Here is a 25050-nt window from a genome sequence, read left to right on the forward strand (position 1 = left end):
GCTTCAAAAATAACAATTTACTACTAACACTGTTTACTGAAGAACGTTTGAAATATAAGAACTTAGATTTTTTCAAAAATGTACATGTTTATTCAAATTCATTTAGTGTGTTATTCGAGTTTTTATGTATTCAATGATTGTAAAATAATGAATGTTTGTCAAAAATCCTAACCTTTCAATAAATTAGTTTATTGATGTAGATACATTTAACTTCTCAAAGATACCAAAATTAATCATTATAGCTCTTTCTAATCAATTCTGATTAGCCATAAAGTTTTCTTTAGTGAAGGGTATTATAATGAAGGTATAAAGTATCTACATTATTCATTCGAATATAAAGTTATTCCTTTGTTAACAGACTTACTGGCAAGTGAGATTATCATATTTTACATTACCAAATTATTTTCTATATGATAGAATAGATTTATTTTCATTCCATTTTTTTAAGATTTCTGAGTAGATGGGTAGGTTTTATTGAACATTCAACAAATAGTACTAATTACTTAACAAGCTCAATTATATATTATAAAACATGGAAGTAATCTAATATTAAATTTACGTAATATTATTTCTATATAGTAATTTTTACGTTGAAACAAGAAGAAAACTGTTTCTTATTTCATAATCTTATATAATTACAATTATGTGGTTGAAAATTTTCAACCACATGTCAAACTAATTATAAACCACCTGTTATGTAATCTGTATTCTTCCTATACAGAGAAAAAACAGCAAACTATGTGCATGATACTAGTTTATTATTTCACTAATACTCTTCATTTACCTGTTAGGTTTTGATTTTGTATCATTTATAATGGTTGGCCGAAATTCTTTTTTTTCAATTTTCTGTAAATTCATGAAGCTAGCAGAAAAATAATTTTCATAATGAACCAACATTAGGGTTACACAATTGGAGTGATCTTTATGACGATTGAGCAGATGTTTCATTTTAGTTGATTAGGTGTTTTGGATTTCTCCTTCCCACAGACCATTAAGAGATCGAACTGATGATCTGGAATGTATGTAGTTAACAAGATACCTTTAAGACATTAGGTTGAAATATAATGGTTCAGTGTTTAACATTAGTTAATTTGTGATTTTATACGCTTAACATTCAAATAATTATACAGTTACCTTTTTTGATTGGGAAGATTTTTGAAGTCAATTTTCAACTTAATTCACTTCATAAATTAACTAAATAGGTTTTCAATATATATATATGGTAAATTATTTGTTCTGACTTAAGTTATAAACTTTGAAATTTCTATCTTTCAACCTACTTTTCTACAGATAACAGATGTCTTCAAACCCAAGTCAGAGTGTTCAAACGCTGGGTGAACGTATTACTGAAACAGGTAAACGATTAGTCAATATGTAGTTAATATGACACTTTTCTGCTAAGATTTAGTGTTTTTTATATTACATTTTGGAGAAAAACCAGTTGTTCGAACTAACAATGTTATTTATTCGTATCCGAGTATTTTGAACAAGTTCATAACTTGTCATCCTATAGCTATAACCTCAACTAATATTTTGGTCTGACTGTATGTCAAAAAAGTTTCCTGATAAAGCCTAGATCAACCTACAGGACATATCATTAGAGTTATTTAGTTTCAGTCGCGAATATTTCTAAAAATACGGTTCATATATGACTGTTATAAAAATTCTTTCAAAGTTTTCACATACGTATATAGATTCATATGCATAAATTCAGACACATTATTGAAAAGTATATGCATATCTGATCATTTATTTCTATTTTCCCCCTAGGCGAATGCCAAGGAAATCAATGATGTATTGGAAATATTTACTGATCATGAAAACCTGTATAATTTATGCAAGTACTTAGCAAGTCAAAAAGTGGCATGTGTAAGTAGTATATTAAAATTTTAAAAGAAATCCAAGTATTTTTATCTCGAGTTTTATTTATTATTCCCACTTTCAGTTGGTATATATATATATATATATATATATATATATAGTCGCGTACTTTTAAGTTTCACCAGTGATCCTGAAATGTTTTCTTGTCAACTATACATCAACTTCCTTGACCATGAGAAGGCGTTTGACAGCGTGGGTAGGACGATCTTATGGAAAATTCTTCAACATTATTGTGTACCTGAAAAAATCATCAATATCGTACGGAATTCATATGACTGTCTACACTGCAAATTCGTGCATAGAAGACAGCTGACAGATTTGTTCAAAGTGAGGACTGGAGTCAGACAAGAATGCTTACTCTCCCCCTTTCTCTTTCTTTCGGTGGTTGACTGGTTATGAAGACTTCTACATCTGAGGGAAGGCATGGATTAAATAAACGGGTTGGATGCAACTAGACGATTTTAACTTCTTAGATGACCTGGCCCTTCTATCGCATACACAGCAACCTCTGTATCGGTAGGTCTCAACATACACAAGGGAAAGAGAAGGATCCGCAAATGTAACACAGAGAACACTAATCCAATCACACTTGACGGGAAAGCCCTGCAAAATGTGAACACGTTCATATACCTGAGAAACATCATCGATGAACAAAGAGGTTTGGATGCAGATGTAAAGGTGAGGATTAGCAAAGCAAGCGCATCATTCCTACAGTTGGAGAACATATGGAACTCAAAACAACTGCCACTCAATATCAAAGTCACAATCTTCAATACGAACGTCAAGATAGTTATACTGCACGGAGCTGAAACTTCGAGAACTACTATAACCATCATCAAAAAGTACAGTTATCTATAAAAAGTTGTCTACGTAATATACTGAATATCCGTTGGCCGGATACCGCCAGAAACAGTCTACTATGGGAGAGAACAAAAGAGCTCCCAACTGAGCAGGAGATTAGAAAAAGAAGCTGGGAGCGAATAGGACATGCATTGCGGAAATCGTCAAAATGTATCTTGAAGTGAAACGGAAAAGAGGATGGCTAAGGAACACATTGCCCTGGAAATTGGAAGCAGACATAAAATGATGAATAGCCACTGGAAAGAATTGCCCAGGTCAGAGTTGGATGGAGAATGCTGATGGTAAGCCTACGCTCCTCCACGGGGAGTAACAGGAGTAAGTAAGTAAATAAATACAATAGTATCCTGAAAGTTTATTAGTAAATAACATTGTCATCTACAGAGGAAAGATGTTCAAATCGTTTTAGATTTCGGAACAATCTTAAGTCTAGTGATGTTAGAACGTAGAGAATTTTGTCATGAAAAATGTGCATAAATTTCAAACAACTAGATCTTTTGAAAAATCTAAGCAGAGCACGAACAACAAGGTTTACAGAATAAAATACAATCTAAAATTATAATTGTTACTATAATCATTAATAAATGATGAACATACCTTAATTTGTAAAGTGTAAGTATGATTTCGGTTGCATTACAAACACTTTGTTCAAACTTTACAAACTAAATTATGTTCAGCAATCATTAACAATTTTACTATTAACCACGATTTTACGTTGTATGTAGCTAATGAAAAACCATTAAGTGTAATGTATTCATTTTATTCGTCAAACATTGTTGTTTTTGCTCTGTTTTAACTTAAATAAATGGTTTTGTGATCAAAGGATATTAATTGTTTATGGCAGTTAGTTTTCACTGTTGAAAAGCTTCAATATTGATGTAACACCAGTTCGTGAAGAAAACTGTATTTAAAAACGTGTTAATCTTCCAGAAAATAGAACTCTTTTCATGACCTTCATGACTTAAATAAAAAGTATTCAAATATGCTAATTTTACGGAACTATGAGCATAAACTTTATTATAAAAGTTAGTGTGAAATGAATGTGATTCCCTACAGTGTAAATTTAAAAATTCAAATGAATATAAATTTTCCAATGACTGTTAAATTATATGCACACACTCTTGGGACTGAGATAAGTCATTGAATTGTTGTTGTTTTTTCACTGATTAATTTCAAGTTAACTGACTTGGGAAACTACTTGCGTACAATAATGTATTTTATGTCCGTAAATCTGTACATGTATAAATATATCAGATTACTAATTCGTGAAAACCGATAATTCGGTTCAAATCACATAGTTATGGCCTCTATCAATTAACCTGGGTTTCTGAGTCACTGTTAAAAGTTATTCATACAACCTTGAATTTTAAAACTTCTTATATGTCTCCAGCAGCCAGAATTCACTGCATTCTAGGCCCATTATGTACTCACTTAGTAAATTATACAGGGTCTGTTAGAGTTAACAAATAATTAGACTAAAACTAAGCTTACAAAATATTTGAAAATCCTAAATGTAATTGAACGTGTTCACTGTGAAGAATTGTAAAGACTAAAATATATGTGTTGCACAAAACTCCGTTTTTTCACAGACTGTCCAACTGATGTCAATACAAAAAACAATTAAATTTTTCCGAAATATCCAGTTTTCGGAAATCATAAGTTGAAGTTTCATTAAAAATTTATTCCTGTTGACAAATTGGAAAAATAATTCAATGTCACAAAGGAGAGTATTTAGTTCTGAACTATCCTTTAAAGTAGCCTACTGAAAACCCTAAGACTGTCATCTACAAGAAACTCATACTTCGTTATTTCAGGTATTGCGATATGTGTTCCAGAGTTCTCCACCATTTTATTTCTTGTAATACCAAAACCGTTTGAGGAGAATACAACTAAACTAGAAGTAGGAAACAATAATATGCATAGATAAATAGCTAAAATATTTTCATTTTTCGTCTTATTGATATTCAAGCGTAAACTGATCAAGCCCTTTCGATTTGAGTTTGCCTTGATCAAATGTCGTAGGCTTGCATGCTATTACATTTCGACTACATTTCGGATGGGTCCAAGATACTTGTTTGAAGCAGTAGATACTAGATTTAAAAAACCTATTGGGAACATCAACACTCAGCTACAGAGTCATCCAGATAGTAAGTTGTAAATAAGAAGAAACGCCTACCATAGATTTCATTGCTATCTACTATTCAGACTACATTCTGAATTAATCATTGAAAAAATGAACTGAAAGAAGAAATATTTCTCTTTAATCGTACTGATAAGAATGTTTCAAATTTGATAATAAGCTTAGTACCATTAGTGTGATTATGTAAGCATAAAGTGACAAATATTGCTAAAAGTTTAGTGGGATTCTGAAAATTAGGAAAATAAAAAGTCTCTTCTAAATTTCTGTGATTTAATGGACTAAACACTAGATATACGTACAAACTATTTTACAGATTTATGTATTGAGGGTGGTTGTACATGTTTTTGGATATCGAGATTTTGTTTGATTATATTGGTTTTACCCGTACTTAGTAAATAAATAAATGAACCATTTGGTAAGATACACGTATGCTAGATGTCATCAGAAAAACTCCATTCAAGTCAACTTAGTATCCAGCCTACATGTATAAATCATTGTATAACTATTAATTGCCTTTAATCTACTTTTGCCAAACTATGGGATATATTTATTTTTGTATCAGTTGTTTGAATCTTCCCATCAGTGTTTTAGGACTATTATTGATCAGCCTCTTATTGGCATATGTGCATCCTGTGCGGGTTGCTTCAGTCACAAACATTATAAGCAAAGGTGGATGGTAGTTACCAAAAGGACTCACGACACGCGTTTCGTCCTATCTAAGACTCGTCAGCTGGATGTACCTGCATCTCAGAGTTGATGTTTACTCTGAGACTCGAACCCAGCACCTTTCACTTCAAACGCCATCGCGTATCCACTCAGCTACTGAGTCCTGATAGCCATTTGCTTGCGAATCATCAGAATCGGTTAAGATAATTATATTCATCCGTAGTTGTTTAGCATTAATATCACTGATTAAATCAGTAATACTTATAATGACAGTAGTAGTCACGATAAAGTTACATTTAGTAGTATCTTTTACCACTATGAATGTGAATATTTCTTTTCGTTAAGATTAATCAAATGAAACTATGCTACAAAGCTATTTTTCCTTGAAATTAATGGTGTCGACATCAAATGATTATGAGTGAACATCAACTCTGGGATGCAGGTACGTCCGGCTGACGAGTCCCAAATAGGAAGAAATGCGTTAGTCACCATCCATCTTCGCTTGAATGATTATGTTTGTTTTAGATTGTTATACCAAGTTAACTTCGATAATAGATTTGTATTGACGTTAAAAGCAGGGTTTGTAATTCTTATATGTAAAACATTATCGTAAAAAGAATTCAACGACTACATAGAGGTTTATGAACTGATTTGTAAACTACATTAAGGCAATTAATGCTGGGTTTTTCAAAACTCGTTTAGGAAAATACTGTTAAAATCCCATGTAAATCAGCCATTTAAAACATGAGAAATAAAGAATGATTAGTAATTAACTATTTCAGAATAGTAGTCAAATAATTCAGTTTATTGTTGTATTATTCTTTATAAATAAGTAGATGCCAGTTAGATGAAAATATTTTAATTTTCGCATGAATGCGATTTCTATCTTCATTTATTAAAGACACCACATTTCTACAATATTTTTGCAAGAGTTATAACATCACAATAACTTGTATGTTTACACTCTTTAGAGTTTATCATATTTTAGTATTTTAGTTTTCTCGTTGATCTGGATAAATTTAAAAACTGAAAGTATAGGTTTGTACATAATGATTCATTTTTCTTTATTCAATACGAGTGACATTTTACTGTTTAAAGAAACATCATCAAGAATACTTAAACTGTTTTTAAATTATCAGCAAATTCAACACTCTGTAATGACAGTGGCAGTTTCATTTAAGGTTTCCATTGTCAACTATTTCTTCCGGTTTGCATTTGAATGACTCCTCGCTATGAAAATATTTAAATTCAGCAACAATGTTTAACATGGTGAACGACATTGTTGCTTCCAAATCAATCTCTTTGAAAAGATGAGACGTAGCGCTGTCGAATAGTTGGGGATTCGAACAAGTACTTACGGTATTAAACAATGTTTCCTCAACCCAATCGGGAAGCCTTAATTAGTTAACAGTACGTAGTCAACGGCATGATATCTGTAGAGAATTATTTTCCTAATGTATTGAAAGCCACTACACCGTCAATCCCAACTACTGTGCTACTTGCATGCAATGAATAAAAGCATATTAATTAGGATAAAATAATAAAAATAAATAAATATTGTTGATTTACCCAAAACCTACCTTTTTCTTTGTTTTTTTCTTTCTAGAGTAAACAGACATTCCCAGATTACATTCCTCACTTGGAACGTGCAATAACCATTCTAGAAAAGCTATATGGGGTGAGAAAGTGATATATATATATATTGTTGAAATGCGAGCTAAATTTATAGATCTGAATTCTTCAGCTTTTAAAAAAGTGCAACTATTAGGGTCAAACTTATAAACTTGATCAATTAATAAAAGTTAATCACTTAGTATTGCTTCCATCAGGCAGTTGTAAACAATAAAAAACTGTTGTAGCAGCATTCTTCGCATTTAGAATAAGAGGTCTTTCGCTTTCTCAGCAGTTAAAAAACCGATTATTCAAATTAAATCAGTCAAAATTACGATCGAAAGGATAGTTTTGTCTGTTTAAATAGAACAATCTCAGACATGTAGCCATAGAGTCGTTCCATCGAACAAAATATTTTTAGTAAGTCAAAAATTTTTTTACATTCATATACTCTAAAAATATTTGAATAAACAGTTAAATGTTTATGCATTTCGTACCCATCTTACTTATAAGTAGTATGCTCGGATTTCTCGTAGTTATCAAAGATTATTATGTTACTCATGATTGGACTTCGTCCTCTGCTAAACGTAATGTAATTAAAAGTAATTAGTTGAAATTGCACTCGTTTTTTCCCTTTAGTACGATGTGGTTGTGATCCTGAAAAAATTATTTTTTGTTATGTGACTGAGAAATTCTCAAACCGTCTCATGTAACTTCATTCACAAAGTAGTTTAGATTATTTTAAGCCAATATTCTAAATATGAATGAGCTATCAGAGGGGAACAGACAGTAAACCATTGACTTTCATTCAGTCAATTTCTAATTCTATAAATTATAACTTAAAGTATTTAAAATCATATGCACAATTTAAGGCACAATATATTCTCATCTTGAACGTACCTTTCTTTTATTTAAATAATTAAGACAAATATTTCAAGTAGTTGGATAATAATATTGAAACTATGAAAGAGCCAGAAAGGTTGTATCTAAAATAAACGTTTTTAATACATATTCTCAAGTTGGATCGAAACCTATAATTTATAGATGAAGAAGGTGAAACTGATTGACTAAAAATATTTCTTGAAACTTTATCACCTTTGATGGAGTGATAAAAAAATTTATTGCTCTTTCTTGTTTAAAACTGTTAATTATGTCAAAACTGGTGTTATCGTTTATGAATCTATTGCAGTTTTGTTTCTTGAGGGTTATGTCCTAACATCGGCCAATGTTCATGGCTGACTACAAGCAACCAATACGCAACAAGGACGAGTAGACTGATGGTTGGTCCAATAGTAACTTGTCTCGAACAAAAAGGAGGAATATAAGACCAATGATCATCAGTCTAAGACCGTTGTTAAATTTCAGATATTCATTTATTTACGTACAAGACCAGACCACCTCGCACTATGAAATCAAAAATAACAATTATACATGATCAAGCTAAAAAGTGGGTGTAAGTAAAAGGGACTGTGAATAATAAAACTGACAACAGATTAAGAATAGTAAATCATACAACAGTAACTAATGGGTTAATCGAAAGCTGATGATAGAAAGGGATAAATATAGTTACCGAATAGTTATAAAACGGCAATATGTATATTATTATGATTCTGAAAGCTGACATTCCTTTAGTTTTCGTTCGGATATAACATTAACCGTAACTAAATAATTTTAAAGCAGTTCCGGTTTAAGTTATTTTTTCCACAAAAGTTACGGGGTTCATTTAGATACATTTATTTGAAATTAGTTTTCATTATGAAGTGATACCTGCAACACTTCCACTTAAATCATGGTGTATTAGGTGGCTGTATCATTCTGATCTGGAAATTATTGATCAACATTTATCTGTAACCAGAAAATTCATAAGTTTTGGGGAGTACAAAGCTTTCTAATTATTGAGTCAGAATTTGACAGTCAACATTTTCAGTGTCAGCCAAAAATATAGTATGACCATCATTCAATGTCAATAGTTATATCTGTCTCACTGTTGACAGTACTGAAACCAATCCATGATAGATTTTCACTTGTTATTCTAAAGTCCACCTCTAAAACTATTCAAATAGCTATTATTAATTTAAATTAGAGGTTTGTACAAATTGTTCTTTATAAAATTGACTTTTATCATTAACTATAAAGACATTAAAATTCAAACAGCTTTGAATATATATGTGTAGAGTGTAACCTAGTTACTACAAGTAGAATAAAACCTAAAACTTATAACTATAACTAAGAAAGTTTTAGAATGTTAACAATAATCCAACTATGGTAATCAACGATGGTTAGTGGCTAGCAGTGGAATCCACGACGCGCGTTTCGTCCTATTTAGGACTCGTCAGCTGGATGTACCTGCATCTCAGAGTTGATGTTCACTCTGGGACTCGAACCCAGCACCTTTCGCTTCAAACGCAATCACGTTATCCACTCGGCCACTGAGTCCTGATAGCTACTTGCTTGTGCAATGGGGTGAAGTTGAAATTTACTTAGTATTGTTTGTTTGGATCTTCCCATTGATGTTTTTAGGACTGCAACTGGTCAGTCTCTAATTGGCATATGTGCATACTGTGCGTATTGCCTCGATATAGCCTCAATTCACAAGCATGGTAAGCAAAGATGGATGTGGCTAGCAGTGGAATCCAGGACGCGCGTTTCGTCCTATTTGGGACTCATCAGCTGGGTGTACCTGCATCTCAGAGTTGATGTTCACTCTGGAACTCCAACCCAGTTGCAGTCCTAACACATCGATGGGAGGATTCAAACAAACAATACTAAATGAATAATCCAATTGTTTTTTTAATTTTGATTAATTTAATAATTGACACCAAATTTAGGTGGAATTTAAGTTAAACTATTTAGTTTCATTTTTGTTTTTTTCTTTCTTTTTTTTAAATAACACACTGCACTACCATTGGAAAATTCTACTTTCTGTATAATGTTTTCTTCTAAGAGATACTTTTTTTCCTGACTGTAAATTTATTTCTAAGATAATTAAAAAAAGTAGCTTTCATTGAAAATGTTATAGGCAAAATTTTTCTCTTCCATTTTTTTCTTTTTTTTATACTCTAATTATTAAAATTTAAAAATTTAACCTTGAATTATTTGAATTTCATATTGATAGACATTTATAATTTAAGAATATTAATTAAAACAAAATAAATTTGAAAATTTTGTTAAAATATCATTATTAAAATTATTTACATGTAGTATATAATATTACACTTTTTAATTGATTCATGTTTATATAAACAAATAGAATAGTGATTACTTTATTATATAATTAATACATTTTTAATTTTGTTGTGCTTAATTTTATTAACAGTTGTTAGGATTTACAAATAACATATATCAGAAGGGGTTTTTTGGGAGATTTTAGTAATTTTATATAGTTGAGATCATGAATTAATTGAAGCTAGACCACCATGGAAAACCTGGAAGCACTGGACGGCTGTTTCATCCTATTGCGGGATCGTGAATGCGCACTGCTAAGGAGTCTCACAATGTGACGAAACGGTCGAGTAGTGCTTCCAGGTTTTCCTTGGTGGTCTAGCTTCAATTGACTCATGATCTCAATTATGTAAAATAACATATATGTCCATCCACTTATATCATATTCATTTTTATTTTAATGTTCAAAATTTTTTTCAGTTTTAAGCATTTTTTTCATTCAGTTAATGATTGAGAGGAAAATTTTCACTTAGAATTCCTTTACAAGCCCTGAATTTTGTTGTATCTCGAAAGTTGAAGCAAACAACAGTGATTTGTTTATAGAAAACATACAGAGATAACTTTAAATGATTGAAATTAAATTCTCAGGTGAAAATCATACTGTTTTATGCAGTATATACTAAATAAATGAACATAAAAAATGTTCAAAAATGGTAGAAATAACATTTTTTGAATGGTGAAAATGTTGTGGTTAACCCGATATGAGTATTTATATATTTTATCTTTGACTAATGACATGGTTAGTATAAAGTGCATAGGCTTTTAAAATTTATGAAGTATGAAATACATTACTGAAACCAAATTCATTCTTCCGATTGGCATATAATTTTTTACTCTTAAACATATTGTGCAAATAAATTTGTATTATTTACCCGACTGATTATAAACAACAATTTTAGCCACACAGAATGATCTGAAACAGTAGTTTGATCGGAGTCAATGTGACTGTGAGATGAATTTGCGCTGAATATTTTTTAAACTTATAATCTTGAAGTTTTACACTGAACGTAGTATCATTTAGCCACTAAATCAGTCGACAGTAGTTCTAAATTTGTCACTCCGATCAACTTGTGATATAGTGGTTTGCAGATACTAGATTAATGAATGTTTACTCTGATAAGGTCAAAACAAAGATTGAACAATAGTTAAATGCTTCAAGATTATTTTATTCCTTGAAAAACATAGTCAAATGGAAACGATATAACTTTTAAGGGTATGATAACCACCACTATTTAAAATACTATTTTACATTAGATATATTGTAACAGACGTAAGGTTAGTAGCAGGTCATCATGGTAGAATTGTCACTGGTGATTTTTTGAATATTTCTAATTTTTCGAATCTTCAACATTTTTTTCTATGTACTTTTGCGTCATTAGTTAATTGCACAAGCTCCTACTGACAAATCTAATGTAAATGACAGATGTAACTAAAATTCAGTATGTATGGTTTAAATGCGTCGTTACATATGTAGATAAGGAAAGAATAAAGCAAGCATTAGAAAAGATCAATTACGTTACAGTATTTAGTTCAATTCCTAAAATGTTTACTGCGTATTATACATTCACATTCTGTACGGTAAAATAACAAAAGGTGTCTGTTTAATTCCATTTTTAGTTTCTACAGTAAACAAATTCTTATTCGGCAGCGAAAAGATTCTAAATTGTACCTATCCACATTTGAGAAGCACATTATCATTGAAGTGGACTTTATAATACGACTTTCAGCATATATATATATATATATAAAGAGAGAGAATTCTTAGTGAGATTGATTGGTGCTGATGAAGTACACTAGAATTCGACCAAACAAGTGTTCCCTTTTACATTATTACCATTGATGCAAAGGTTAATTTTGCTTATAAACACGCATAAAACTTATGGGCTGACATTATTGCCACAATTTTTGTGATTCCTGACCCATATTAATGAAAATTTAAGGGTATGATTATAACTATTCAATAATAAGTGATTAGTTATAACTTGTATTTCAAAATGTGTACTCATGTAATTAGGAACACAAGTTTTGCTATAAGTAATAATTCGTTAGTCATTTGTAAATGGTTCATTGTTGTAATCCGATTAGTTGAAATCCATTTAGTATAAACTGTTTTGACTGGATGTAAAAATTTGCACTTTGACATTAGAGTTTTACTCTTCTAAGAAATCTGTCAGACGGTTTCATTGTTTTTAAATGTGAAATTGTAACTTGAGGAAAAACACTACATCAATTATAACACAGATATATGAACAAAGAATATTCTTTTTAGAAATTTCTCTTCAGGTTCCACAATTATATAACCAAATTAAGAACCCATAAAATCGGCCAGGTTTAAGGCAAAGTACATTATTTAAAATCATAACTTGCCTTGAACCTGGTCGACATTATGGATTCTTAATTTGGTTATATAATTGTGGAACCTGAAGAGAAATTACTGAGAAGAATATTCTTCGTTCATATATCTGTATTTTAATGTGATGAAAATTTTATATCAATTATATTCGAGTGCCGTATGATACAACTGGTTGTTAATCGACATTGAGATAAAGAGTGGTATCAATTTCCTCACAATCTAATTATTTTCCGTTTTGTTGATTCAAACTGTTAATTGCCGCAGCAATAGGAGATGTGTGTGTAAGTAATGAGAATGTGGATAAGTAGTGAACGAAGACTTAGCGGGGCTAAGTGATTTATTGTTTCATGCAGAATTATACTGTGAGTCTGTAAAATAAGAAAATCATACAATAGGTACATCATTTGCACATCTTCCATGAGTTATCCTTTACATACTCTATTATTCCTCTAATTCAGTTGTTATTTTGATCGCTCTCCGAACTCGTTTCTGTTCCCTTCAGTTCAGTCTCCTGCTGCCAGGCATTCCACTTCCGATTGTGGCTACATAATACTTATATCTGTCAGCATAATTAGCATACATCATAGATAGTGTTAAATGTAAATAAATAGGCTTGTATCTGACATATAATGTTTAGAGTGTTATCACTTAAACTTCTAAATACTACTAAGATCAACGCCATGAACAGAAAATTGACTGCTCTTAATTTTAACGTGTTTTTTTAATTTCCATAAAACTCCTTGATTTATCAATTTGTCAATCGTAATGTTACAGAATTATTATTCAAGTTAACATGTACTGTCATTACAGTGATCAGTATGATATTGATAGTTGATGAACCATGAAAATATATGACTAGTCCGTGATCTGACGGAAGAACAGCTGAATGTTGTTTTTTCAGATTGTAGCCTTTTTAATGCGATTCAAAGATTAATTGAACAGTGTCTCATCGAAACCAACTTCATCCAGGAGAATAGTAATAAAACTTATTTGATCTGTATCTGCTCAGAAAAATTACTGCAAAGAATTATCTGAATCTCAAAATCCAACAAAGGATGTAATGTTACTTTACAGCCAAGTCAGTAAACTCTTGAGGAAACAATATTATAAAATTGGTCAATTTAAATCTATCAATTAGGACATACAGACCGTGTGGCTGGTGCTAGGTAAATTACTAAACTTCAAAGTTACGAGAAAAGGTGAATATTGAAGAAATTGTTACTGTTTATATTACTTTTCAAAAAACAATAACCAATAGCCTCCGTTTCAAAACTATTCATTTTATTGGGCGATATGGGATAGAAAAATTTCTAAGATGGGTTGAAATAATCATTTATTTGAATATAAAATACAAAATTCCCCGTGGTGTAAATGCTATTTGAACTTATATGTATAATAATTTGTTATCAGTGACTAAGGAAATTCTAGCTAAATTTCTAAAACCCTTTAATTATGTGCACTTTAAAGCAAACACAGTCTTACATTTCCAGATTTCCTTAACCTTTGACCTGTGGTCATTTCGTTTAGTTCCATTTACCTAAACACTTAAGTCTAGTCATGGAAGGTAAATTGAAAAATACTGTCTAAACATGATTTTGTAAAGTTCAATACTTTTTCTATAATTGCATTGGATTTCGTAAAATGCATCTCTGTGTGTACATGTGCAGTCTTGCGTCTTTATATATAGCACATCTTATTTACTGGTTTATTGATCGTATAATTTGGCAGTTATAAACCTGCTTTTACATACATATGTACAAGCACAAATTACATCTGTGCAGGTACGAATACATACACATAATGCACTCTTATGCTCTTTAGATAGTGTATGCCTATATAGCAGTAATAATAACGATCGATAAAACCTGTTATTAGACCTCGTAGAATTTATTCTATTTGTTTTTTGACCATGTTTTTGTCGTGAAATGTCTACTCGTTTACGTTTACTAATGGAATGAAAAGAAGTCATCCGAAAAACTCGTTGAAAATAAAAGTAATTTTTGACTTAAAATATCTCACCTTGTATTGCGAAAGTTTACTACTTCATAAGTACGAGTTTATTTTGTGAACATTTTATTTTCTGCTAGCGCAAAAAAGTGAAAATGAAGTATTTGTAATTGTTTGTTAGAATCCCGATTAAGTGCATAGACAATGCGTTTAGTTGTTCTATATTTTGTCACACGGAGTTGATTCCAATATATGTTCTTGAATAACATAGGAACTAAATGAATATCAGTTAAAAGTCATTTGATGGTGAGAGATGATTCCATGAGGTGATTGATTCATAAACAGTAACGTGTAGAGAAAAATAAACAAAGGTTCTCCTTTAAGTTGCTCGAAACTACTGGAATTACTGTAAGTTATAAAGCTCAAAGTACATTGTTACCCAGTGCGATAGTCGGGAGAAAATTTTTTTTCTACGGTATTCTTTATCGTCCTGTTTATAGATTTGTTTATCTAATGTGTTTAGTTAAAATGCTCTAGACGATTGGACAATTGATTCATATTCTGTACTGAACTTATCCTTTGTTCATTGAGTTTGTCTACGTAGATATATTATTTATATGTTAGCTAGTTGATAACTCTTAAAATGTTTGCTCTCTGGTGATGAATTATACAGTATACCACGCGTTACCGCTGATGATAGCTAAAGAAGAAGTAATCTCAAAGCTATTTCGTGCTATGTACATGTATCATTTGATAAGTAAGATCTGTTTCATCATCCATTATCTAATGTTTATCCCTTATCCTATTGATGGATATTCTCTGATAAAAACGCTAATCTAAGTCGATTTGGCTAGTAATGCACTGGATTAACGCATGATAATCAAAAATACTTGACGCTGAAAGTTATTAAGAAAGAAAACACCTTACATTTTGAATGCTTTGTCTTCATGTTTACAAATGTTTTCTTCACTTCATTTTCTAATTCACCAAAAATCTTGTTTTTTTTTCAGAATGAAATAGCCACTGTTGTCCAATCAGCTATCTCTGAATTTACTCAAAACTCAACAGTTGATTCAGAAAAACTACTCAAGGAATATTCACCGAGTTCCAGAACAACTGAATATAGTTTATTACTTCTTGGATTGGATACATTATGGATTTTAATCGTTGCTATTCGTGCTGGAACAGGTCCATCGACAAATTTAGTTGGATCAATTAGTTCATCAGGTTCGACAATAACTAAAAGAAGTCAAAGTATTTCATCAACTGGTCATTCAGCGCCAGCTGCTCTTGTATCAACACGTTCACCATGTGTAGACCGATGGTTAATAAGCCAGGATAAACGGTTGCTAGCTTGGTGTGTTGCTGTGACCGAAGGGTGAGTACCATACATAGTTGTCGAACAACAGTCCTTCCTTCACTTGTTGATAAATCTATTAAATTTTTGTAATGTGTTGGTATTCTCTGAAAAAATTCGACTCAACACCAAGTACTAGGAATAAATTACAATTAGACTCTTTTAAAATCAAAGCATATGAATATGGGCTTCGTATGGTTCTCGATATCACCTACTGAAAGCCTATTATTATCCTAAAATATCTAAATTATTTTTTTATGTATGGATCATCTAGCTTTAAAATATTGAAGAATTATTGTTACATTTATTATTGAATATATTTTTTAATATTATAAGTGCTCTTTTTCAGATATTAGCTGGAAGTAGAGTCCGAGTTATGCGGTGGTAAAGAGAAATCTGAAATTTGAGCAGGTTTATAAGTTTGTTCAATATTGTCTTTAGTGAGGAAACAAAGTAATTAACGTCTTAATTTCCCACCTTTAGACAAATTTCTCATTACAGAAAACTGCTAAAATAAACTGTGTATTTCCATAAAGCACAGGTAAGTTTTGGAATGAAATACTGAATATTATCCTAGTATTGTTACCAACTAGGCCGTGCCATACAAATCTGCTCATCCGACTACATTTATTCGTTAATCCTCGTCCTGCAGTTTAGTCTATTTTATATGACTTAACGCTTGGAAATGCTTTAATTTTTGATAGTTTCTTTCATTCAGTAGTGAATCTTTCATTACACCTCTAAACAACATCGCTAACACAAGCTTCAAATAGAAATGAGTTGCGAGAATCACTCTGCAAATGACTAGCACCTTGGATGAGAGCATAGTCTATGGACGACCAAAGTGACATTTGAAAACTTAACCTACCTACTACGGTCTAAAGACGGTTATAAACTAGCGTCAGAAATTAGAATCTGGACTTAGATTGAGAATTTAACGTTAAGAATTAGAGTTAGGGTTTGATAATAAACTGACATCATCCATAATGCTGAAATCCTATCTGACCATATGGATGAATGAATCTCGAACCGAAATCCAAGATGCGTTACCTTAAATCTGACTGATTTGTTCGTAAGCTAGGGTTTCCACGCAACTTGTTCTTCTGACAACATATTTGAGTGGTTTTACTTAACACAAGTCTTATCACTATCTGAATATTTATTTTGATTGTCTCACCCACTAACCTGTTTCTTGGACTAATCCTAGTTTAGGATTTTTCAAGTGGTTAATAAATTTGATCCCTAATTGATCTGAGTCCAAAACTTTTAAGAGTTGTCTTATTTTTTTGTGTTGGCTGTAACCAATATCTCAACCTTATCCGAGTTAAATAAGTGTGCACAGTTGTCTACATGTATTGGCATAAAAAGGATACGATGTGTGTTTGATAGCGAATCGGTGTTCACATAAACAAAGAAGAAGAATTTAAGCTCCTTGTCCGATGTATCATTTCTCGATTGGGGGCAGTTTCAAAGCAGTTGTTTGAAAAACAGTCATCTGATATCTTTATTTCTACACACGATAGATGTATTGCAGTGTGTCTTCTCTCTTTTAAATAGAGTTCGGGTATGGTTGGTTTTGTTGGTTGTTACTCAACAACAACTAACGAGAATGATAGTTTGTTGTTCGACTCCTTTTGCGGTGGGAATTTTACGTATCCGGAGACTTTTTGATCTACATGGAGAGAATAAGCTTCTTATCACTCATGGAGTACTTCTCATTGCTCACTTATATCTGATGTTTTGATCCTGATGATCTTGTTAAGAAAGACAGTGAAAACTTGACCGTTAAAGAAAACAAATTAAAACTTGACTACGTTATTTTACAATTACAGTTTTAGTATGGGAGATTTGTGGAAATTGTAGAGTTTACAGTACAAACGTATCTTAGCTAAACCACCATTGAAAACCTGAAAGCGCTGGATATCTGGTTTGCCCTAGTATGGGACTCCTTAGCAATCCGCACAAGTAATCCCGCACATGGGAATCAAACAGTTCTATCAATGCTGTTTGTAACAGTAATAATAATGATGTTTTTGTAATAAAAACTAGAATTTGACAGAATGAATAGGAAAAGACTAAAAAAACATATTTTATACTTGGATTTGATATCGCATGAGAAGTTATTCTTCATTAGTAAAATAATATATAACCTGATTATTTCATTCGAGATACACCAAAGACTTATTACAGAATTGCCAATTAAGTTATACATTGAGCCTCACTATTCAATTTACAGATTTTTGGATGTTGTAGTAATGTCTGATGATTTGTTACTTTTCCCAAATGGTATTGCTTTTTTCCTAATTTATAGGAAGACTTTAAAAAATGTCTTTCAGGAATAAAATTAGAAACTCTTAACTTATGAAATGAATGCAGTGTTAATGAAGAAAACTAATAATTAACATTACAACGTGATTATATACTAATTGTTACCGAGCAGGGGACTGGTCGAAGAGTATTAACCTTTGTTCTATAAGTTATCAGCAACATACAATTATCATATGTTTTACGATTTAAAATTAACTTCTAAGAATTCAGGATAATTGTTGCTATCTTATAACTGGAGAATTCAGTTCTTATAACCAAATTATGAAAACTTGGCCTGGCCGAGATACAGAGTTACTTATTTTCTGGTGTCATTTGTCTTTCTACTTGATGTAAAAATGAATAACTTCTGTTAGATTAAAAGAGATTTAACTTCATATTTATTAAATAAAGTATATCATTCGATAATGCTAAATGGAGTAAAAAATGTTCATTTCTTGCAGTCAAATGAACCGAAAGCTTTCAGAAAAAAAAATCATCTTGAAGCTTGATATTTATGCATCTGGTTAAAAGTAATATTTTCGAATACGTGCTGCATAGTACAAGTTTTTCATGCAACATCGCCTTGGTTAAAGTGAGCTATCTAAACAAATCAACCTTAACAGTAGGTGATCGTTGTGTATCTAGTAACATATCTTAATAAATCATCCATTGAAAACAAATTATTATGTGAAATATACGTTCAGTGCCAAATCAGAGATATATTCTCTTTATAGAAAGAGACATTTCTATTAACGTACATAAACTATCGTCTGACTTTTAACTTTTCACTAAACACTTTTTATTTCAAATATCCTTTTTTCAATATTTTAAAATGTTTGTACTTTCCCATTATCGATATTGAGGACTATAATTATTCGGCCCCTGTTGGGATAACTGAATCATGAACAGTCATAATTACCATACCATACCAGAATATAAATACCATACCGGTTGAACAAATTACTGGCTATCTAGACCAGATAGCTTAATGAACAGTGTGTTGGCATTTAAAGCAATGAGTACTTAATTTGAATAACATTGTAAGCATCATTTTTCTTCCACTTTGCTCAGCTATTTTCCATCATTAGGATGGATTGTAAGCATCAACATTGATATGCAGATACATCCAACTGATGAACATCAAATGGCACAAGATGTCTATCTTCGATCCCACTACTAGCTATAATTTGACATTATTGAAATCCTATTTGATATTACCATAATTTTAAGTTATCTTTATTGTGTTATAATTTTTTTTCTTTAATTATATATTTACAGATATCCTGGTATTAGCTTAACAAATTTTACACATTCATGGCGTGATGGCTTAGCATTTCTAGCTATTGCACATCAAATAAGGTATGTTTGATTCATATAAATAATTCTGCTTAACTAAATCAATTGTTTATTTGTTTGCTTTTAATTCACACAGTTATTTCTTCTACAAGAATGTTGATGTTTTTAATGACCTTTTAAAAAAGGAAAGGTTAACAAATGTGAGCTGTTTACTGTATTATAATTATGTCAAAATTATCACAAAAGAAAATGTAGGAAAAACAGAAGAAGAAAATTCAAAGTGTTCATTGGTTCAAGATTATCGAATAAAATTCTCCCATATAAGAAATGGGATTAACGTACCAAAAGTAATATATTTAAAGTATACTTTGTTAGAAGTTGATCATCTAAATTAAATAATCATAACTTTCAAACTAGTTATTAAGGTAATTATCGATTGATCAAGGTAAAATCAGCATTAATAATATGGTATATGCTACTTGTGTCTGTCGACATAAGTAGTATGAACACCAATCAGACTTGAAATGAATGACAGCAGAATGCTAAAAAGATCAAGTTGAAGAAAATAGGAAGAGGAATAGACAGTGATTGGGAATTGGAAGAATCATACAGAATGTGAAGAACAATTGATGGAAGATTTGCAAATGAAGTATTTAACGTATGGTTCTTATATTTTATTAAAATATCCGGTAATTTCGTATTAGCCGACATATTGGTCTTCCCCACTTGGGTTCTCACTCACGACAGTAATAAGCAAAACTATTTATCCATAAAATGTATTTAATAATACAAATCAATATTGAAATTTCAACAATCGAAATAACTAATTACAATTAGTTAGATCAAATCGATTGGAGAGCTTATGGTTGCTTCCTTAGTGAATAAATTACCATTCTTCAGTTTAACACAAATTTAAATAGTACAGAGAAATAAATAAAATGCAAATATATAGTACAAACAAGCTCAGTATGATATAATTCAGTTCAAACAGGATTTTATTTCAGACAAGTTTTTATGTATGTTAGGGGGCGTAAAAATGTGAAATATTTGTAAGATTAAGAAACACTTTAATGTATAAGTCTATAATTATTGATCCAGTTATATGGATGATCAGGTCTTCGGTTTTATTTAATGTAGTAGGGTTTATCAATGTATGAAAAGATTTAGCCACTCGTCTTTCTTCTTAGTAAACAGTGTTATGGTATGATATTTTAATATCAATTTATTGTTTATTGAAAATAGCATATCCTGCTATTGATTCTTTTTTTCTTTTTTATTCATTTTGACAATGAGATCTTTTTGTGGGGTTAAGATTTTCCTTGAGACGAGTAGTAAAATCTATCGGATTTAGAGTAGATTATACTCGACAAAACCTATTACACAGAAACAGTTCTGTGCGACCGTTAATAGAACTTTTTCATCTCTTCTAAATAAAACCTTTCAAAGATCAACCGATATTACTTCGGAATGGGCCTTGTGCTGATCGGTCGTTTTCACCGTTAACTGGGCTAGTCTTATATCAGATAGACAATATTTCAATTTACAAAAGCTTTTAGAAAAACTAAAGCTTCTTGATTATTGAATAAGTTTAGGATTTATTTATTATTAGTGTAAAGTAATGAGTTTATCTTGGAGAATGTGGAAAGTTTAACCAACCCAATTCTGGTTTCAATATCGTTGTGTATTTTCAATAATAGAAAAATGAGTACTACAATGATGGACTGAAATTATTAACTTAATAATAGTTGTCTCTGTTTATATAAGTGATACTATTCTAGTAAGTACTTCTCACAATATTTCTTTTAGCGTTAAGGAAAGATAAGTTTGTAGGTTGATTATAGAAATGTTAGAATAAATGTATTGCTTTATGCAGAAAGTAGAACAACTACTAAAATATTTGTATTACGTCCAGGCAAGGGTAAATAAACTAGTTGATATTTGTTTAATAAAACATTGCGAAAGCTTTTTACTCATTAGAACATTATCATTTTGTTGTTATTACTTGAAAGTAGTTAGTTGGATTCATTTTTACGTACTTTCCATAGCACAGTCCACGAAAATGCCCATCTCATTTTCTCCTTTATCTCTCTCTCTCTCTGTTTCCATACGTGTCACTACTGTTGTGTTGATAGCAATGTAAATGAGATGGTTTTCTAAAGATTCACTTCTATTTCGAAGGTAGTAAGATGAAAAACCATTGAAAATCATAGAAAACTGTCTCAGCAGTACACAATGCATAACCCTACATGGAGTCGAGCATACGACCCTAAAGTCAACAACAAGTGTTTACATATCTGTGATGTACTACCACTTGGTCTGCTTTGATTCTCCAATCAACTGCATTAAATAATGAAAATTATCTACAGTATAATTTAAGGGTTATGGGTGTAGTGAAGTTTGAATGCTTAGCTTAGTCACCTTTACCAACTATGTTTTTGGCCATTGCTTATATACACTTATACACGAATCAACCTATTGTTATGTGGAAATGTGTGTACCAGTAATCACTTATTTAGTAGACAGTGCAGATGAACAAAGCATGTCAACATACAAAAAAGTTGGAAACCTAGTCAGAATAAATTCAGGTCAACTGGCTTATGGTTAGGGTTGATAAATATTTATCAAATGTGTATAAGATATTCTCTATGCATACATTTTTTTGATCGATTTCAACTTGCCTAAGAAGAGACTGATTGAGTTTTCTTGTTTAAAGCTACAGTGTAATGACTGTTAAGCAAAATAAATTTGAAAAAAATGTTTGTGTGTTCTATCTTACTATGGTAAACAGGGTTAAGAAAAACAGTTTTAAGTTTTCCGACTGATTGTTCTATCAGAAATGTTAAATAACTTTAGAATTTAGAAAATTTGACTTTTAATTAGATGATATAGAACAGGTAATAATATCCACTTATGTAATGCTATGAAATAAATGGTTACAGATGTAGGTAGAATATCATAGAGCAATAAGATTAACGCATAGAAACTCATTGTGTTACCCTGTATGTACTACTGATACTTGGACCAACATTTCTATAACTGCCAATAGGTATGAGATATCTATTTTTAGTTTTCTTAATAACATCCAGAGTTTAGTGGGAGAAATTTTTATGCAACAATTGTACCAAAATTTTGTTTTGATAGGCTAAAATGACTGTTCCATGAAATGCCGTGTCTTAAAGTATCCAAATAGATATCATCTCAGTAAAACACTGTCCTCAAAGACTATGATTTCATGTGTGTTACATCCAAAAGTAACTAGACTATATGTATTTACAGTTCTTTTTTCATAAACTTTCATCTAACTCATTAATCACTGTTATACGATTTACCATTCCTAATTTATTCCTAATTTATTAGTTACAGTCTCACATATTCTCAGTCACTTATGGATTGATCTTGAATAATTACTATTGTTCATCTTATGGTGTGATGCGGTTTGGTCTGTTTGTATATAATCCAAGTATGTCTGAAGTATATGATTGATGTAGCGGATGCTGATATTTGTGTTCCGGACTGGATCAACTGAGCTAGTCAAGAAGCAACTATATCACGGACTAATATAGATTCAAAGTTGACTTCGTGAAAACATTCCATTATTACAACCATAATTCCTTATCAGAATGACAATTCTAAAACTTCTAGGAAAAACAGGTTGCATTTTGCTGGGATGACCCCATTTGATCTAATCTTTTTGTTAATAAATGTTAATTCTTTTGAAAAGGGCAACTGTGATAACTTTTCTGATTCATGTCTCTGCACTAATATTTTGTGTTATTTGTTAAGTTATTGTCACTTTCAGTTTTTTAATTTCACTGTTTCCCAAGGTCGTGTTTTGCAGAGTTGTTTGACTTCAATTTTTTTCTTTTTAAATATCAAACCTCTCCTTAACTCATAATTTCCTCTTGTCCTCCACAACGTTGGGGATAATTGTTGAAATGTTGTGTGCTAGTTGTTCAGTCCATCGAGTTTATTTAGATTTAGTTTGTATTAAAACAGTACTCTCGTCATTCGTAAGTAGGAATTACCATAGATACATTTCAAAGCACATCCAATTTTGAATGATAAATTAAAAATTTAATAGCTTTTCTTTCTGTAAAGAGAAGAAAAACAGCAGCATTGTATAATGAATTGAATTGATTGTATGTCTTTAAAACGATACAAAACGCATAAGATTCAACAATAATATACAGTAATACAAATGTATCGAAATGTATTTAACTTATGCAAAGTAATTCAGTTTATCAGTAAAAACAATTACAAGTACGCTTCAAATAATACAAGTCTTTTTTTTCAATGTCAAATAAATGATGTACTGTTTGTTTCATTGATTTTCCTCTTATTTTTTTTAATGCATAATACATAACTGTCTTGGTAAAAGAAATTAAAATCAAGAAGTTTTGTTTAAAATCTGTCTGATAAGTGTATTTGTATTACAATCTAGTTGTAGCGTTTATTTTTCTACAGAGGGAATATGGAATTCAATCAAGAAATATTCATTATTTTTTAACTGTCTAGTATTTCTTTACAAAAACACATTTGATGAAGGCAGGTTGTGAAGATTATTGAATTATCTAGTCTAGATTGTGCTTAAACACACATTGAATATCAGAAAACACTGGACAGATGTCCGGTCCTCGTATGAGACCAAGTCTCGGGTTATGGATACACAGTGATGATAAGTCCCATATTAGGACAAATCAACTATCTGGGATTTCTTGGTTTTCAGTATCTATTTTACTTCGGTCAATTAGATATGTATATACATGTATATATATCAAAACTGATTATAAAATCAATGCTAATTAGTTAGTAGTGACTTGTGTAACACTATTTTTACGGTCAATAGATATAATATGGATCAATTAAGTAATAGTTACTATAAAGCTCAGTGGTTTCAATATCAAATAAATTCAAACGAGAAGTTACTAAATCACAGCATTACGTAATGATTAAAGAGTGCAAAAATTTAAAAATGTCTTGTTAAGTGGTAAAATAAATAGAAATATCATACAAAATAAAGGTGTAAGGTCCTGAACAGTCTAGGTTGTATAACGCATTATGATACTAAACAAGAAGAAGGAAAGAATTCACTATGTCGACTGATTAATAAAAACCTGCGTCAACAATACATTGACTCAAATTGTTTCACCATTTAAACACAGCAAGTTGAAGGGTGTCGGAATAATAATAGTACTGGTGATATTATGACTAAACAGATGTTATTTGAAGTCAGGCATGATGTAAGAGAACAAAAATAATTTTATATCTCAAAATTTAAACGAAGATAAAAATCGAATATGTCAGCACCACTGTGCTTGACTTTGGGCTATGTCCCTCATTGTCTTCAAACAGTAATCATGGTTAAATTCACTTAGTATTATTTGTTTGAATCTTCCCATTGATGTTTAGGAC

The 25050-nt window shown here is 31.0% G+C and overlaps 1 protein-coding gene across 1 annotated transcript in view; it reads left to right on the forward strand.

Moving 5' to 3' along the window:
- Positions 1-298: 298 nt before the first annotated feature.
- The window catches only part of Smp_163360 (Dystrophin, putative), a gene marked incomplete at both ends in the record, with an annotated part of 117723 nt that continues 92971 nt past the window's right edge, over positions 299-25050 (forward strand). Inside the window, 5 exons of the mRNA XM_018799076.1 lie at positions 299-304; positions 1771-1869; positions 7152-7223; positions 15689-16056; positions 19621-19701. Of these exons, the coding sequence (XP_018646639.1) occupies positions 299-304; positions 1771-1869; positions 7152-7223; positions 15689-16056; positions 19621-19701 (626 nt within the window). The remainder of the gene's footprint in view (positions 305-1770; positions 1870-7151; positions 7224-15688; positions 16057-19620; positions 19702-25050) is intronic.

This window comes from Schistosoma mansoni, assembly GCF_000237925.1.
Source record: "Schistosoma mansoni, WGS project CABG00000000 data, supercontig 0149, strain Puerto Rico, whole genome shotgun sequence".
NCBI lineage: Eukaryota > Metazoa > Platyhelminthes > Trematoda > Strigeidida > Schistosomatidae > Schistosoma > Schistosoma mansoni.